Source organism: Phlebotomus papatasi, chromosome 1 (assembly GCF_024763615.1).
Source record: "Phlebotomus papatasi isolate M1 chromosome 1, Ppap_2.1, whole genome shotgun sequence".
NCBI lineage: Eukaryota > Metazoa > Arthropoda > Insecta > Diptera > Psychodidae > Phlebotomus > Phlebotomus papatasi.
Window position 1 is genome coordinate 48552791 of NC_077222.1, and position 19650 is coordinate 48572440.

The 19650-nt window shown below is 33.4% G+C and overlaps 1 protein-coding gene across 8 annotated transcripts in view; it reads right to left on the minus strand.

The window, feature by feature from the left end:
- LOC129804746 (high affinity cGMP-specific 3',5'-cyclic phosphodiesterase 9A) overlaps positions 1 to 19650 on the minus strand; it is a 145365-nt gene that overhangs the window by 6782 nt on the left and 118933 nt on the right. For all 8 annotated transcript variants that reach the window (XR_008752019.1, XM_055852363.1, XM_055852328.1 and 5 more), the window contains 5 exons: positions 14510 to 15116; positions 8133 to 8458; positions 7653 to 7804; positions 6680 to 6787; positions 1816 to 2485 (listed from right to left, as the gene is read on the minus strand). Coding sequence is in view for 7 of the 8 variants with exons in the window: in XM_055852363.1 (XP_055708338.1) it covers positions 1816 to 2485; positions 6680 to 6787; positions 7653 to 7804; positions 8133 to 8458; positions 14510 to 14945 (1692 nt within the window). In the remaining variant the exon portion in view is untranslated. The remainder of the gene's footprint in view (positions 1 to 1815; positions 2486 to 6679; positions 6788 to 7652; positions 7805 to 8132; positions 8459 to 14509; positions 15117 to 19650) is intronic.

Here is a 19650-nt window from a genome sequence, read left to right on the forward strand (position 1 = left end):
GGATATTCTAAAAATACTGTTTAAAATGCCTTCTGTATTGACAGCATTAGACTGTTTTTTTTTTCAGTGAATTGTGGATGTTGAAAGTGTTCCGAAGATCACTTAACAGAATATTGTTTGTATGTGATTTATGCCAATTATGCAATTAGAACAATACGACGACGGTTCCATTCCATATAGACTATCGCAAAATAATAATTTTTCACGAGAACCATTTGAAAATGGTAAGTTCTTATGATGTCTGTCTATTTTTTCTTCAGAAAACATCGAACATCTCGTTACTCGGACATCGGTTTATCATGAAATTCACACAAGCTATATAGAATTCGATGCCAAGAACACATATCACTTCGAATAAAAATATTCTAATTCTACTTGAAACAATATGAAATGGAGCCGTTAAACAGCTTAAAAGTGCAATTGCATGATACGGAACTGTATTTGAAATAGATAGATAAACTTTTGGAACTCCCTTAAAAGTTTCGCGTTATGATATTTCCGGATGGATTTGTATTTGAGAATAAATTTGTAATTGCTTCATTAAAAGCTCACAAATTCAGCATATTATTAGTTAAGTTCTGACTATCTATAGAATTTTCTATAGAAAATATTGTATTTGTTATCCCCATTTTATAGAACTTCTTCATCTAATGTTTATCTAATGTTTATCTCAAAAGTTTAATCTACTCTCTACATACAGGGTGAATTAACCATAGTCTTCACTTTATAATCCTTGCAGTTATCGAACTTTTACTTAAAGAACTGAAATATCTTTAAAATTTAAGTAGAAAATTTTGCTTTAGGATCTGAATTTCGAATTGTTTTAGAGTCGGGACAATTTCAGTATAACTGTATTATCACACTTGCACATTAAAATTTTAATATGATTCACATTAATTGTCGCTGGTGAGAGTCCAAATGTGTAATTTGTGTGTTTGAATCATTTTATATTCAAAATTTGATCTATTTGTTGATAAAATTTGTTGTTGGCCCGCAAAATTTGATATAAATTATTGATTTATAGCATTAATGCGAAAAATTAATGCGATTTTCTCTTTAATTTTTTAATGTGAAAAATATTTATGCTTTAGGTAAATTTAAACTTATTTTTGCAGGGCAAGTCCACTTATTTATCAATAAATAGAAAAACCCCAAATATTAAGTGACTCAAAGACACAAATAACATATTTGGACGCTCACAAGCGACAATTAATGTGAATCACATTAAAATTTTAATGTGCAAGTGTGATAACGCCGTAAGAATATCTAAAAAAACTGCCCCATTTCTGCCTGAAATTGGCCTGTTAGTAGGAGACTTCTAGACATTATGCAATTTACAAACCAGTGAATATCAAAAAGTATTTTTACTATTTTTATTACCTACGAATTAAATTGTTTTTTATAGAATACAATTCAAGATATGTTGCTTTTTCGATATTGAGTTTCATTATTTATTACTACCATTTTAGTCATAGTGGCTGAAAGTTATCTATTGGCAAATAATGGTCAACACACCCCAACGTTTATGCGATTGTAAGATTAAATAAATATTTTGTTGTTCAATGTGTGTTTTTTTTTTAAATATTTGTAGTTTTTTGTGCATTTAAAGTAAAAGTTATTGGAATTGATGGGAAAATTTCACGCATGATTTGCTTTAAAAAACGTTTCGATTTTACAATATTTATTAACTGACATTCTATACATTTTCAGATATTCAATAACCAAAAGAAATTAAAGGAACTTCCAAAAAAATTGTAAACTGCGTGAAATTATCCCACTTTCTCCTATCCAAAATATTTATTAAAAAAAACTTACCTCAACTTCCGTGGCTGTTTCAGAGTCTCCACTTTCACTGCCCTCTGGCAGATCGTGCAATTCCGCCGCGATGCAGAGTGGTTCATCAACAGATGTCCGAGAATTGGATTTCTGCGATGGGATACTCCGTCGAGATCTCATGCTCATGCCACTCTGAGAACGTGGCAGTGGTGGTGATCCACCTTCTGATGAATTTTCCGTTTCCACAAGGGATTTCCGCGAGCGATTTTGAGCGTCATTGAGACGTTTATAGTAGTCAAGGGCCACACGAACGGGATTAATTATGAACTCATTGAGTTCTGGCAGTATTTCGCCCAGAGCTTCAAACAGTGGCAACAACACCAATCCTATGAAGCGCACCTGACTTCCGGGCTTGCTGACTTTGTCAGGATCCATGAATGGTGTCACCGGGAGACCCTCACTTTTCTCAGCAGCACTCTGTGCAAAGAATTCCTGCAGCAAACGATCTAACCATGGCTCAGCCACATCCATCGGACGCGCCTCATTTGATATGTCCGCCACTTTAATTAGCACCATACATAGCAGATTCGTGTGCGCTTTGTTGGAGTAATCGAAGATGGGGCTGATATCCTTGAATTGGGTCAGGATTTCATTGTGACGTGCCATATCTGTTGCTAAAATGCATCGAATGATTCCCTCACGAATTTCTCTGTAATAGTTTTTAAATAATAAATTTTCAGCAATGCTTCGTGAAATTTCAAATGGATTTCGAATGAAAATTCCCAAAGCAGATTTACCATTTTTTTTTTTTAAATGAAAAGCTTCTTTTACGTGTTCGTGAAAGTCTATTATACAATTCTATTTTTTTTTATTCGTCTTAATAAAAATTATTCAATTTTATATAATTAAATAAGTTATTTTTTAAGGCCCCTTTAACCCTTCAATGACGAGACAGTTTTCGCTGACTAAAAATCAACAATAAAAATGAAACGAATAAACAAACTTAGTACAAGGTTTTACATCTAACTTTAGAAAATCCAACAGAGTCTGATTTGGTATATTAGGTGAGATTCTTAACAATCTCACCTACTATAATCCTAACAAAATTTCATGTCGTCCGATCGACCTCAAATTTGGCCAAAATCTGTTTCGCCACTTCTTGATTCCGAATATATATGTGGCTAAGTTACGTTCCCGGCCGGCCGCTTTTGGAGCTTAATAGCTCCTAAACTAAAAAAGATATCGACTTGCGGTTTTCGGCAAAGGTTATATATCGGGTGAAAATTGCAACTTGGTGCATAGACCCCCCACCCCTCCATCCGCCATTTTGAAGACCCCCCTTTTTTTGTTTTCTCAATAGCTCCGCCCCTATGGCATTCAGCGGACTCAAATTTTAGTATGTTATAGCTGGGCCTTAGAGCTTTCCATCAATACCAAACTTAAGGTCCCCCGACCCCCCTGACCCGAGCTATAAGGGTCCAAAAAAAATTTCTTAAAATGGCCATTACTCCGGTTCTAATTATCAGAATTTAAAAAGTGAGGGCTTTTTGGAAAGCTCTCGTGAAATGCTACTTCCCCTTCTAACATCGCAAGTTCATAAAACCACCGCTAGGGGCGCTTTTTTTAAAAAGAAAATTTTTAAATCTTAAAAGTTAAATAACTCAAAAATTCCATTGTGCATCGGGCTGAAAATTTAGTATGTTGTAGCCGTTGATTATACCTATCAAACAAAAAAAAACCTTAAGTCGATCTAAAACCCCTGACCCGAGCTATAAGGGGTCAAAGTTCGAACATTGACCGGCCTCTATCTCCGGTTCTAATTAACATAGCGACCTAAATTTTACCTTTTTGGTTTCGTCTCGATGAGCACTTTCAGATGGAAGTTCAAAAAGTCACCATAGGTGGCGCTGTGATAGCGTCAAAATTCATCGAAATTCAAAGTCACTTTTCTCAAAAACGGCATTGTGCAAGTTAATGAAATTTTAGTATGTTGTAGTCCAGTCTAGGACGTTTCCAAAATGGTGCGTATGCGCGCTGTGGTTTCAATAGAACCGGAGATATGAGGGGTCAAAGTTCACGAAATTCAAAAAATCATATCTCCGGTTCTATGTGACCGATTTTGATGAGTGAGGGCTTAAACGAAAGATCTCACCAAATGCTACAACTTTCTAGAATATTTGAACTTCGTGAAACCAACACCAGGGGCGCCACAGTCGAAAAACCAATTTCAATATCACATAACCTCAATTATCTCGACTGTCGCTAAACCGATTTTGATGATTACTTCAACATAATTGTAAAGCACATTTGTCTCTACATTTCGTCCATACATCATTTTCCACTCAGACTACGCTATCACTCCGATTTGCCGTTTAAGTGTGAAAAAATTGATTTTTCCCATAATAACGCTTTGAAATCAGTCAGATGCCAATTTGACTGCCTCTACTCCACCAAGACACTTAATATAGGGGTTTAAATGGAAAGTCCCGCAAAATACAACAATTCTTTGATATAGTTTAAGTTCAACAAATGACTACTTGGGGAACTCTGGATGAAAAAACGAGTTAAGAAACAAAAAACCTCGCTTATCTTGGCTTCTGAGTAATCGATGAGTTCAAGTTCTACAGCAAAATTATAGAGAACATTCTGGTCTACATTTCACCCATATAACACTTTTCAGTCAGTTCATCCAAATCCTTGATATTTTGGTTTAAATACAAAATTTGTATAATTTCACGAATTTGATTCAAGATAACTGAATGGCGTCTCCCAACTTCAGCTCCAAATCGAATTTGCATGCACTCCGAGTTAGCTCACGTTAAGAATCTCACCTACATAAGCCGGTTAGGATTATCTGTCCCTTTTATGTCTCTATGAACGATAGGGACAAAAATAGCCGAAAAATTTAAGTAACTTTTCTGATAGTACCAGTGACTGTTAATTTTCACTCTAATGAAAAATATTATGTTTGAGCATTGTAGTTTCTTTTTCCAAAACGGTTTGACTTAAAAAAAAATGGAAGTAAAATAATTAAAATAAATTTTCAATATGAGAATTTAAAAATTCGTCATTTTTGAGCTTAACCCTCTAACGGTGTTTTCTTTAATATCCAAAAAAAGTAGTTAAATAATTTTGTCTAGGGTAATTAATGATCCACTGAACTCAAAAACACCTTCATTATCTCTTTCCGTTTGGGCGCCGGGTGAGAAAAGGTAAAGACCGCCTCTAGGTGGTCATATCGGTTTAAGGCATCAAAAGACTGAAATATTTTTATTGAAAAATAGTGATGGATGAACGTTGTATGATTATCCAAGAAATGATAATTTTTAAGAAAAAAAACGTTTACAATTTTTATAATTAGACGTGAAGCTCAAGATGTTTCAATAAGACTGATTTTAAACTAATAGGTCGCAGGCTAGGTATGAAAACGTCACCTTCTTGTATAATTTGAAGGTCCTTTGAAATACATTGCTCATCTTCTGGTTTTATTTCATGATCTGGGGCTTTCAAATGACGAATTAGGGATCTCATCATCACTGTTGAAGTCTGCCTCTTTATCAATTTCGCATAATTCGCAGAAATCGACCATTTAACTGTAATTTTTGAAAATTTTACACTTGAACCGATAAGACCGCCCACAGACGGTCTTCCTTTTTTCTTCTAAAACTCTTACTTCTAGTTTTTTCACACTTATCAATTGAAATATACAAATAAGAAGAACATATCTTTCAGAAAATAACACTCTTAATACAGTTAGATTACTTTAAAACAATATTTTTTGCACTTGAAGTCGAAAAATGTCGCGAGCGACATTTTGTTGTTTTTTCTCTGACCTGTCACACAAAACTGAAGATGGTAAGCAAACGAAAGGTCAAAATGAGTTCAGCTTCAGAAAATAAGTTAGTAAGAATATAACTGAGGACACTGTAGATATTTCAACTTCAAATAAGTAGTATTATCGCAGTAACCGCCTGGAGGCGGTCTTACCCGTTAGAGGGTTAAAAAATTTAATATGTAGCAAATAGCTGAAGGCTTGCAAAAAATATCCTAGATTCCTTCAAACCTTCTAATTTACGATTACGTACTAACATAAGGAAGAAATAACTTTATGTAGTCAGGAAAAATTATTTTCTTTATGGGACACCGGTGTTCTAAACGTCCTTAAAAGGTTAAGTTATTTTTCTTCAATCTTATTAAATTTCATTTAATAGCCGCAATGGTACAAGTAAAAAATTATTGCTTTTATGATGAAATTTTAATATTTTAAAACACAATCGAGTAGTTAAATCCTTTTATTGCTAGAACTCAAAGAGAGAGAGAGCAATCATATCCAACCATTGCGTTACCGGGCTAGAGGCCAAGCATTAAGAGAAAAGGACTTTCAATCTTTAGTAACCTGACCCTTTACTGACCCTATATAAATCGGTATTCCATCGATTACATTTTCTCTAAACTAAGTCCATCCAAAACTACGTTTTTATGGTTTTATAATTGTAAAATGTAAAACACCTCCATCAATTTATTCTAAAAGATTCATTAAAAAACATTAATCTCAATTGAATTTTACGATGGTTTTTTTTAATGACTTCAAAAACCCATAGCAAAGTGAAATACACAATGTGCTCGTTCTATTGAGTTATATCACTTCGCAATAATATTTTGTCCCAGATTTTCATTTGATTAAAAAAGAAAAGGTAGAAAGTACCACTATTAATTAAAAAGTTGGAAGTTCCATTTTGTCTTCTGGAAAGGGGTTCAAAATTAGTTACATCATTCACCTTTGAAAGTACATTTTATGCGTCCTAAATATCAAAAGCATTCAAATATGGGCATTTTGCCCATTGTTCTCGCCCATTGAAAGCTTATATGCCTGGAGCAGATGGAATAATAATATGCCACTCACTTGAATGTATCCTTGCTGAGATTCTTGAATATGTTGCAGTCTGGATGTTCGAACAGTCTAAACGCAATTGAGCAGTGATGATTCTCCAGCGGTGATATGTCATTGTATCTGCGAAGTATTATAATATAGGGAAAATACTTTTTGAGGATTTGATATGGTTATATATAAGTGCATAGATATGAAAGGAATTTAATTAAATCTACCCTGTCAAACTATTAGCTCTCTTCATGACTTATCTTTATTAAAGAGATTGTTATATGAAAATGTTTATGGAATTTTCTCATTTACCATTTCACTTCATTAAATCATAATGCAGTATATTCGCTGTATGAAAATACTTTAGAATTTTCACAGAAGTTCTTATGTAAGTTTTTGCTAGTTAGGGAGGTTGCATTATCCTAAACATTTAGTGAAGTTTAAGACTTTGAGATTCTCTGTGTGAGATAACTTAATTGAAAATTGTGATAACATTTGAATTATTTGAAAACTTTGTCTACCACAAAATTCCTTTAAGTCATTAAAGACTTAATTTTTAATGTTATTTGTCATTCCTTAAATTCACCCACCTAGCAAATTTTATTCCCAAATAAATATTGAACCTCAAACATTGAAAAAAATGCCACAGAGCGTAAATGGGTTGAATATTATTCTCTCTGTGGATTATCGTAAAAAGCTCCCCTTTAAATATTCCAACAATTTCCGTCATGTCCTTATCATTTTTACGATGGATTACTATATAGGACACATTTCGTATTCGTACGCATATTTTATTATGTTCAAAAAAGAATGAAAAAAAAATAAATCCCTCAATATGTTGTTGTACTAAACTGATAGGACAAGTTTACAACTCCCAAAATGTTTCTGAGAAATCAAATCAATTAAACCTTGAATAAATAGTAGGATTGAAATTTTGAAAGACATTCTTTATATAGAAATTTATCAGGTGTTTCAGTTTGATTATTGGATGTGTTACCTTAAAGCTAGCTCCGTCCTTGCATTTATTTGATAAATATTATTGTATCCGGGATGATCCAAGTCGTGACAAATGCAGGAGACAAGCAGAATGAGGATTTCTAAGTAGCCCAATCTCGAGGGAAGATCTGTTTGCCACGTAATGGCATACATCTGGAAAAAGATGAAGAAGAAACGAAAGGATAAAATGACGAGAAAGATGATGTGTGGGTATCATTTTTTATTATATTGCACAACAACAAAATGAAAAGAAAAAAAAGATACAAGCTTCCTCATGTGGACAAATTTACGGAAGGAGAAAGGTGAAAGAGTTGGCATTTCATGAATGAAAGATCCCACAGAAAAATGAGAAGAAAATATAAAACTCATAAAATGCCACCAATAAACTACACCACACAAGTTTTCCTTCCGTGAAAAGCATCCTTTCTTTTTCTCCCACACCGAGTTAAAAGAAGGTGATAGGACTTTTGTGATCACTCACCATCTGGGCGACACAGAAGCAATGGCGGAAATTGTGAAATGGCACATCATTGTAGTGCTTGTAGACCTCGTACAGCCACTCACGGAGGGTGCCTACTGGTAAATTGAAGTGACTGACCAGACCCAATTCCAGGAACATGGTTTGCATCAGATGCAAAACATCCGCATCCTCCCACTCATACGAATCGAAAGCGGGCAGTCGTAGGGCGGCTTTCACTTCATCGGACAGAGCCGTATCACATATTTCAAGAAATTTCTTCTTCACCTCCGAATGCTTCGGCAAACTGTTCTTTCGCTGTGGCGGACCCATTGGACGTTTCGATATACCTGAAAAAAAGATAAATACCGAGTTGTAGTATCGAAATTGCACGTGTGAACTTCTTCATGAAAGTCCTAATAAGGTGCATTAAAATAATATAACATGCTTCTGAAAAAAAATTGAGAACTGAAGATGCAATGACCAACATTCACTATCACAAGTATAAGGCCCTTGACAGACCTGAGGATTAGCCGAGAGACGGCTTAGCGTAATTATATTAGAAATAGTTTTTAAACAACATTTCCATCATTTTTCACTAAGTCGTCTCTCGGCTTAAGTCATAAGTATGTCTAGGGCATAACATAGTTGCTTCGATAAGAAAATCCCAAGAGATCTTCATCATCCACCTCTAAGTAAGAGATTGAGCGTACCAGGTAGAAAGCAGGTGGGTAACTCGTCGACTGGGTTAACAATTGTCGAATAAGAAACACATTCTACATTAGGATATGTCCATATTGTAAACGGTCTCAATTTAAAGCTTTATCTATAATTCAAGAATTACATTGTAGATGTAAAAATTGTAATTGTTATTGAAGAAATCACCACAACAATATTATTACACTGAGAGAAATTCAAAAAAGTTAAAATAACATTCCGGAAATGTTTATTTTACCCTGCAGTATTGATCCGAAATCGGTGTAAATATTATGCTTTTTGGGTGTATTAGGGGTTAAAGTTACAATTTTTAATGTTAATTTTATCCTAAAAAAGGTGTAAAATTAACATTAAAAAATGTTGATATATTTTTACACATAAAAATGTTAAGGTAATGAGGAAAAAAAGTTAATTCAATTCAATTCAATTCAATTCAAGGCCTCTGTACATTTTTGAGCAATTTTCGTCACAAATTACTTTTTGAAGGAAATCGCAAATGTGGATGATGTCATTATGAATATCAGTCCGTCCGTCATAAGATCTAGAAATAAAACAGTGATAGATAACGATTTGAAGTTTCCTGAAGACACTATCATTAAAAATTTTAAGGTCCATTTATCTGTGGACAACTCAAAACTCAAAAACACGCTTTTTCGTTTATATCGCGAACGAATCAGATTTTTTTTTCATTTTTCAGATAAGTTTTAGAGGTTGCTTAAGTGAACATTTGATACATATATGCATATGTCCTCGAATTCTTCCTTCTTTGAGTTTCTCAAAGTCAAAAATTAAGAAAAGAAACTATCAACTCATTGGAACAAAAATTTGTGTTAATTTGTTATAGAATTATCTATAGCGCTCAAAAGTTCTGTAATTGTCTTCTTTACAAAAAACTCTACCACTAGAGTAGACTGGGGCAAAATTAGCCAACAAGTAAAATTTTTCTTTCCGTTGTTTAAATCAGACTTATAAATATTTCAATGAATAGGAAAGAGGTATTTATCAATTTTGAATAAAGGATTGCTCAATATTCATTCTAATGAAAATTGTAACATCTCACTGTCTCTTCTACATCTGGCTAATTTTGCCCCGATTCCCACTTCCCAGGGAAAACCTTTTAGGCTTCGCACACAGTCTGTCTTCGAAAACTTCATATTTTTTTCATATTCGTTTAATGAATCTAATCTATTTAAGAAAATTAGGTAGGATATTTAAAGGATAAGAGAAAAATATGAAGTAGTGTTCAAAGTCAAGATGTGTGCAAAGCCTGAGAACCTTCTCCTACATATTAATGTGGGGAGAATATTTTAACAATTTTTATTTTAGAGTTAAATTGAGTAGGGTAAGTGTGCCAAATTTCGGCGTAGTTGCATGCAAGCGCCAAAATCTCAAGTTTGAAATGTAATATTTTTAATAAAAATTGAATATTTTTGTTACTCTTTTATAAGGAGTGTTGCTTGACACCTTGCAGACAGTTTATCGTCTTTATTTTCTCTAAAATCATTCTTAATACATTTTAAAATGAATAAAAATGTAGCCATAGTATTGGTGGGCTATTTCGGCCACCTTCATTCTCATCGTTCCTTGCCCTTCCAGAATTCTTTCAATGTCTTTTTCAGATCATCTTGCTCGTTAAAGCGACATTTTTTGTTATTTTTTTGCATTGTACAATCTCAAGAGAATGCACAAACTAAAAATTCATGGAAATTCGAGGAACAAAAAATATGGCCGAAATTGCAAGCTGGCCGGAATTTGGCACACTTACCCTAAATGCATAATATTATATTAAATTTCCGAATGCAGCCAAAATCCCAAAAGCTAAAATCCTGAATGTTCAAAATCCTGAAAGGGATGAAATTATATGGAGGTAAACGAGGAAAATGTGTAGAATAATTTCCCAAAACACAGAAAATTTCCATTTGCCTCCAGCAAGCGTGGATGCAATCGTGGGAGTAGTTATGACATTTTTAAGAATTCCGGATTTTGGCTTTCGGGATTTGACCAGGACCCCTAAATTTCATAGCCAGTAAAGTTTTTGCATTAATTGTACTTCCTATTTGCGGTTTCTATTTGTTGCAAAACGACTCAACAAAAACATAAAACATAAAAACATAACGCAAAGAAAACAAAATTTAATCAATCATTGAAAGATTTAAATACTAACGAGAGAAAGAGATTTATAGGAATTAAAAAGGAACTATTTTGTCTTAATCAGCTAAACTAAATTGTTGCAATTTGTGAAAGAGGTGAAAGGTTTCTTTCAAACGATCGTTTAGTAGCAATCAACTATCACAATACGAAAAAGCCAGTTAATAATAGTCCAATGCAATGGCTATAATCTCTCTAATCCAATCTGCCTAATTTCTGAAAACTTTTTCCAACTCTGTCGTGAGGGAGCAGCAGTAGCTTTTCAAGAAAATATCACAATGACTATGAATGGGAAAAGACTACAAGGAGAAAAACTTAGATAAATGTGATGGAACAATGTGAAGAATTTTCAAAGGGTCAGGTTTTTTTCATCTTTCATCCTTCACCCTTTTTTTCTGTCTATGCCACCCCTTACCATTGATGTTTAACATGATCCTATATAGATGTGCCCTGAATCCCCAAATCAACCATGATGCTGAGGCTTTTGTCGGCAAATCAATATATTGGCCGGTTTATATTATCAAAAAGGATAAAGAATTTTCCTCCAGAATAGACATACACATTTCACGTCATAAAATAAATTCAAAATTAATCAAACACACGCAATATAAAATTTTCTCCATGTCTCTTCTCCCTTTATTTTCTCTGTGAGTTTTTACCATTTTTCCCCTTTATAACATTATGCTGGGCAGAAAATTTTTGAAAATCTCATACGGTGGAGAAAATTGAAGAAGAAGAAAACTTTGGTATTCCCTTTAATTCACAAATATCTCCAGGATTTGTGTGTTGTGTGAATAAAGTTTTTCTTTCTCCGCCCTTACCATCCATCACGTGCGCGTTCAGGGATGAAATTCAACCCAACATTGCATAATTGAGGATGAAATTCGGACCAAATGGTGCAACATAGGGAATATTATTTGATATGAGATAATTAAATTAGATCAAAAATGTACATGAAATTCTATTTAGAGGAAACATTTAATATTTCCACAAATTTCCATGCACACATTCAAAGCATTATATAAAATGAAAGGAAAATCCTCTGAGCATTTCAGAATTTCCAACTAATTAGGCATATTAAGTTTTGAATTTCAATAAAATACCCCTTTCACATTGCATGGTAACGTTATTTCAGGAATTCTGGGATCTAGTAATGGAATTTAAAGTATAAGTCAATTTAATGCAATATAATTTCAAAAAGCTGCAGTATTACTTGGAATTTATTAAGACAATTGCATTACAATACATTTATTTTCAGTTCTCCTGATGAAGAACTTTGAAATGGTATTTCATTGTAAAACTAACATAAGATCTTAAAATGTTGTTATTCAACATATAAACTATAATTTTTCAGCAGATGTCGACAATTTAAAATTTGAAAAATATAAATGAAAATTCATTTTAACGTATTAGTATTATAGGGTATTATAGGGGGAGGTGGGGCTACTTTGAGCTGTGGGGTTACATTACACGATTTTATCGCATATTTCTAAAGGAAACTGGGTTTTAACATGATTTAATTTAGATAGTCAAAACAATTGTGAATCTAAATAAAATATTTCGCTCCTTGGAAATTACAAGGGGTCAACTCGCTTTTTTGCGATTTTGTGATTCTAATGCACTTAGAAAGACAATTTAATAAATTTTCAGATGATATAATAAGTCATTAAATTTGGTTATTAGAAAACTTTTTCAAAATTTTAATCGATTTGATTTCTTGCATAATTTTGTTTGAAGTAAAGGGGCACAAAATATATTCATCGTTCAAATTTTTGTGTAACAGGGGACTAACTCAAGTAAGTTGATCCCTTGTCATTCTAATTTTAGCAAAATTTGCACATCATTTAGAACAACAAGGAGCTAACTCATTAAAAAATATATTTTGAAAGGTAAAAATATAAAAGTTTCGATGTTTATATTAGTGCTCATACAAATACAATAGAAATAAATTGTTTTTGTTCAGTCATTAAATTGAGATACTTATTTACACAAAGTTGAATCTTTCATGCTGTCTCTTGAAAAATGGCCGAAAATCAGTTGGCCCCTTGTAATTTCCAAGGAGCGATTTGTGAGGACCAGATTCAATTACTTTGCTCTTTCTCTAAGGAGTTTAAGAAGTTTAAATAAGTAATTAAATTTTGAAAAATCGTTTAATATTTCAGCAGATTCTTTATTCTTAATGCTCCATAATATAAAAAAAAACTTCCAAAATTTAGATTGAACATTAAAGTTTATCCCCGACTCAGTGAGTTGTAAATATTTAACATGGTTTTATCTTTACATTGAGACTTTTACCTTTTCCTTCGCTCGATTTGAACCATCAATAAAGTATACTGTTCTGGCTCATTGAACTCCAATAAAGAATAACAATAATATATAACTCCATCAAATCAAAAAAATATGAGAAGGAAAAATATGGGAGGAAAATATCAAATCACAATATGAGCTCCAATTTCGACTGAGATCTTTTTGTCTTTAACATACAGAACCCAAGAGAGTGAGCATAAAAAGTCCATAATGGAAAAAATACCCTTTAGGGCAGTAGAATCAGAGATTGAGAGCTCAAATATCACAAGGCTTTATCATTACATTATGGAGAGAAAATCAATCACGGCAGAGTTCAATTGCTAATTTAGATGTTGTGTGATCATTTTTGATAAGGGCCAAAAATTGACTCACTTGTGGTAAAGCAATTTTCTCATAAATGCACTAAGAAAAATCTCTTGGTAAATGGTAAAACAGAGAATATTTTATGCTACCAATATAATCAAGAATGTAAAAAGATTTTGTCATATACAACAAAATTCTTCATATTGAGAATTAAATTTAAAATGACAAAAAAATCAGTATTTAAAAAAATGTTTAATATTTAATTTAAATGCAAATTTAATGTAATTTGACAAAAATTTGAATCTTTTCAAGCTGTATTTTTTTGTTTTTATTTTGTAAAAAAAAAGAAAAATTAATTTACTTTTAGGGGGAGGTGGGGATATATTGATACGAATATATGTTTTTTCCGCCTATTTCTAAATGAAGATGGTCATTACAATTGTTTTATTTAGATCCACAATTGTTTTGTCAGATTTTCTATATGCGAAAACCCAGTTTCCTTTCGAAATATGCGAAAAAATGATATAGCTCAAAGTAGCCCCACCTCTCCGTACGGACTTGAAAAATAAATAAATTTATTATAAAAAAATGAAAATAAACGTAATTATATGATATTTTGTGTTGCAAATAACGATATTGAGTCTAAGTACCACTCAAATTTTTGCTATTTACAATGTTTTACACAAAATGCAACTACGTATAGCTTATGGGCAATACCCACAATTTTCTGAAGAAGCCTAAAATTGCGAAAACAGAATTGCCTATTCCAGTAAGGATAATGTAATACGGTAAATGTTAATTCTACATTTTCGATAAAATCCCCATAAGATTATTCCCAATTTTTCCAGATTTTGTCTGTGTGTATGTTATATAAGGAGAGGATTATGTAGAGAGGTATGGAGTATTTGCAAGAGGTATCAACTTACATAGCCAGTTCATCCTCTCGGTGTATTCAATCTTCCTCTTGAGATCCCGCACGAGCGCTCGTATGTCCTCTTCCGTAATTACCAGAGACTCCCCTTCGCACTCTCGCTGCTTCTTCTGACTATCCACTGGATTTTCGTCCGTCACACTGCCACCAACCGCGACGGTGTCCAGTGGGCCTCCACTCAATGTGGCCCCTTTTTCGGCATTCATGGCGTTTTTGTGCTTCCTGAAACGCTCCACGAGCCCCTTCAGAAATCCATAGTCTACGTCATCATTGGCGGGAGAATTGTCTGTGACAGCCCGTGGTGCTCTCCAGAGAGAAAGCTCCAGGTGCTGCAGGTGCTCAACGATGTGACACACGTCGGCGATTAATTTGCTATCAACACTTAGGCCACCGCCACCTGAATGTGCTCCGCAATTTTGCTCCTTGAACATTCGCCAAAATCACGCTCCGGCCACACCAAAATCACGTCCGCCGTAGCCTTCGTCTGGACCTCCCCCGACCGCCACTCTCTCAACTCCTCACCGACATCAATTGGGACGCCCTCAATTACACAGGTAACATCATGGCACAGTGATCACCCAGAGCGCCCAGTGGCTATTGCTCTGCAAACGAAGGGTAGGAAAATATCTTGGTCAGTACAGAGACAGACACTAATACCATTTTCGTTACATGAAGAAACAGATTTGTCCAGAATAATAAATATTGAAAAAGGATCAGAGAGACAAAAGGGGCCACCATCCCTTAGTTTAGTGCACAATGTTGAAAATTTTATGCTGTAGCTCAACGTCTTGAATATTTGAGTTTAAATTTCTTTGCACTGTAACACAGTAATTTTTTTTGATTTTGAATTAAATTCCTTGTTGGGTATCAATTTTAGAAATTTGATAAAAATTTTCGAGATGGGGAGAAGAATAAAGATCATGTTGGTATAAAGACAATCAATTAATATTAATATATCGTTACAAGCTTTTACTAATTTAATCCAGATTGATAATGCCTCAATCTGCAAACATTTTCCTTACAGAAAATTTTGTCCCATTCGCCCTTGGTGTTTTGGTGACGTAAATTTAATTTAACCACCTCAATTTTCACACGCAAGCCCTCTTTCCCTAGTGCATCATGTAGGTCTAGAAATTCCATTAAAGTGAAATTTCCATAGAGCGAAGGGACTTGGAAAATTGCACACACTTCAGTGTGTGCAAATTAATCGATTAACATTGTAACACCATCTGATTAAGTTGTTTCGTATGCAACCACGAACGTGTTTTACTAACACAACATTTGCATTAGGCGGGTTCAAAAGAAATACCATGATATTTTCAGCTTATGAAGGAAAATTGAACCACAAAAACCTAAAATATAATTTAACTGTGCACTAAGAAGTTTTAAAAATACAAAAAATTGCATTTGAATATGCAAGGCATTTGTGAAAATATTCGGTAGTTTGAAAGCTTTTTACAAATTTTACTGAAAATCTCTCAAACAAAAGATAATTCGAGTTTGATGATACAACAATAGCATATATGGAATATATTCACTAAGATTTTACAGTGACAATTAGAAAGGATGAACTATAGTGAATATGCAAATTTTTCTTTTATTTTGCATTCATAATTGAAATGTGAAACGATTTTTTTAGGACAGAACACTTAAGGTGAAAAATATAGATAAGAATCAAATCAATGTTTAAGTTGAATATAGGGTAAGTGTGCTAAATTCCGGCCAGCTTGCAATTCCGGCCACGTTTTTGTTCCTCGAATTTCCATTAATTTTTAGTTTTTACATACTCTCTCTAGAGACAGTGCAAAAGAATAACAAAAAATGTAGCTTCGACAAACGAGATGACGTGAAAAAGACATTTGGAAGAATTCCCGCATTGCAATAGCAAAGAACTATTAGAATGAAGGTGGCCGAAATAGGGCACCATAACTATGTCTACATTTTTATTCATTTTAAAATATATTAAGAATGGTTTTAAAGTAAATAAAGACGATAAACTGTCTACAAAGTTCTAAACAACACTCCTAAAGTAGATGTAATGAAAAAAATCAATTTCTTTAAAACATATTACACTTCAAACTTGAAACTTTGGCGCTTGCATGCAACTGTGCCGAAATTTGGCACACTTACTCTACCGCGTAGACGCGGGTGACTTTGTCATCCGCGGCTGATCTTTTCCCTCTACTGTTAGTATACCTTTCAATAATTCTAATGTTTAAGAATGATCCTCACCGATCATACATGGTACATCGGATCGATGGAGACCATCCTTAAGTGCTAGAATTAAAGAAAAGCTTAATAACAGGATAGTGGTTAATAAAAATTCTATTTTGCTCAGAAAATCATATGCAAATTTGATTAATTAAATTAAATTGACTAATTACGGGATTTTGCCTTTCGGGATTTTCCATTCGGCTTGAGTTGTGAGTTCGAGTCGGTGCAAAGATTCGATTGTCTGGAAAGACATTTTCACTGTGCTATAACATAATAAAAATACATCGCCTTTGACCAACAATTCCGGAAGAACGGAAGAAGCATCCACACTGCGGGCAAGGTGCTCCTGGACTGTCTACTACAATGGACTTAGCAGATTCTACCATCACAGCATACAACAACAATATAAAATGATTAAATTGTAACAAAATATCCCGATACGATACGGGATTTTGGTTTTTTGAGATTTTAGCTTTTTGGGACTTTGGTTCATTCGGAATCTGGTTCGGCTCTTCGAGCTTTTGGCCCATTGTGGATTTTGATCAATTCGGAACTTTGGCTCATTCAGGATTTTGACTTTTCGGAATTTTGGCTATCAGGATTTTAGCTTTCGGGATTTTGGTTTTTTGGGATTTCAATTCATTTGGGATTTTGGCTTTTTAAGATGTTGGTTCATTCGGGATTTTGGCTCTTTGAGATTTTGGCCCACTGTGGATTTTGACCCATTTGTGGACTTTGACTCATTCAGGATTTTGACTTTTAAGAGTTATGGCTTCCGGGTTTTTGGCATTCGAGACTTTAGCTTTCAGGATTTTGGCGTTTTGACATTTTGGCTCATTCAGGATTTTGACTCATTCGGGATTTTGGCTTTTGGGAATTTCGATCTATTTGGGATTTTGGCGTCGGGATTTGGTTTACAAAAACGCTCGCCTTTTTAACATTTGACTTTGAAAACCCGTTATTAGGCATGATTCAGTGGTATACTCTTATACAGATGAAATATCCACCTAATCAACTTTTAAAACATATTTAAAGGAGAAAAATCTCACTATACCTTTCTGAGAAATTCTTAAAAAAAAAACATGGTTTTGGAGGGGAAGTGGAAAATTGGATGAAAAATAAAAGCCTTGTTAATGGTTCTTGAGGTAACTTATTTGGGAGTCCAGAAATAAAGTTCTAAATCTCTATCTTTAATCGTTGAGCCTCCACTGAGAGAAATCCGAAAAAATTAAAATAACATTCCGGAAATGTTAATTTTACCCTGCAGTATTGATCCGAAATCGGTGTAAATATTATACTTTTTAGGTGTATTATGGGTTAACCTTCTTTCATGTTGATTTTACCCTTAAAAGGTGTAAAATTAACATTAAAAAATGTTGATATATAAAAAACCCAAAAAGTGTTAAAGTTATGACGAAAAAAAGTTAATCGTAGCCTCTTTTTTTTCTCAGTGTCTAGCTGGCAATGGACGACGACCAGTCGGACAACCTGGCGAACAGTGTAACGTTATTTCTCAAAAATCGTTTAAAACACGATGAAATGTTGAGAAAAGTGGTCCTCGTGGGGGATGGATGGTAGAAATTTTGTCGCTGGAGAGGGATTGAAAAATCGAGGGATAACGGATTCTACATACTGTTTTCTCAGTACAGATGCAGTAATAAAGACAATTATAATTTTTAATAGTCATGATTGAAACGTTAAAGATAGTACAGAAAAGCTTCATAATCTTTAGAAGCTTTCCAAATTGGATTAGCTTGTAAAACATGAAGCTTAATTGTCCTATAACACAATATAGGGTATTATCTTTCATCTAAAATTTATGTCTCAAATTCAACTTTGCTGTGCTATGCAAAAATGTGCGAGATTCGGGAAATATCACCAACGTCCTCGTTGATTTTTTTTCCATCCACTTGAGAGCAAACGATGACGTCTGGTGCTTCTGCTTAATGTTCTCATCGAGAAGTGATTGTGGCATCATAAAAATTTGATGATGCAGATAATTTTGTGAACATAATACTCTCAAATAAGGGCAACATGGGTGCGCGATAATTAATTAGCCAATATTTTGCCCAGTATAATTGGACGAAATATGTTCATGATCTATTGATGGCACTTTTACGCATTTTTCATCAATATCAATAAATAGTTAATTATAGTTATGTTGTAACGTCATTAGGGCAGATGCCTTCCCCATATATTAATTGTCCTTTAAATTGTTCTTCACCAAAATGAAATTTTCACACTCAGTCATTAAAGTTTTATTTTCTGCACAAAATCGATTCAGTATTTTTTGTGCTCTATTCCAGCCAACATTTAATTTGACGGGGAAAGCAATAATTTTTATTATTTTTTAAGCTCTGAAGGCAATGCCTCGGGACTTTTGTTCAATTTTCCGTTTTTTCTATTTTTCGTTTTACCATAGTGTGAATATGTAGTACACACTAGTCGAGCTCAGCATGGATCTTTTATTTAAAAAAATCATACCAAATTACTCAGTATGTCAAATTATGGCACCAATAAATTTATTGACTTTTTTCATCCCTAAGTAAAATTATCCGATAAATACTAATTAAATTAGTAATTTAGCTATTTTATGAATACATTGACTAAATGGAAAATTTTGAAAGTTTAGAATCAATATTTGTAAACATTATAGCTAAAATTCTTTGAATTTTAAGTGTTCAATATCTCCTTTTCGTTATCATACTAAATTTATTATATTTTCTGTATTAGAGTTTTCTGTCAACTATTTAATAGAAAAAGTAACAATGCTTAATATGAGACAAAGAAATTTGAATGAGGTTTCGCAATATCACAAAAATTATGTACTTTATTAGCAATAAAATGTACTTTACACAATTTAACGAGATTTTTTCTTTATTTAAAACCAATTAATTAATAAAATTATCCACTATAATATAT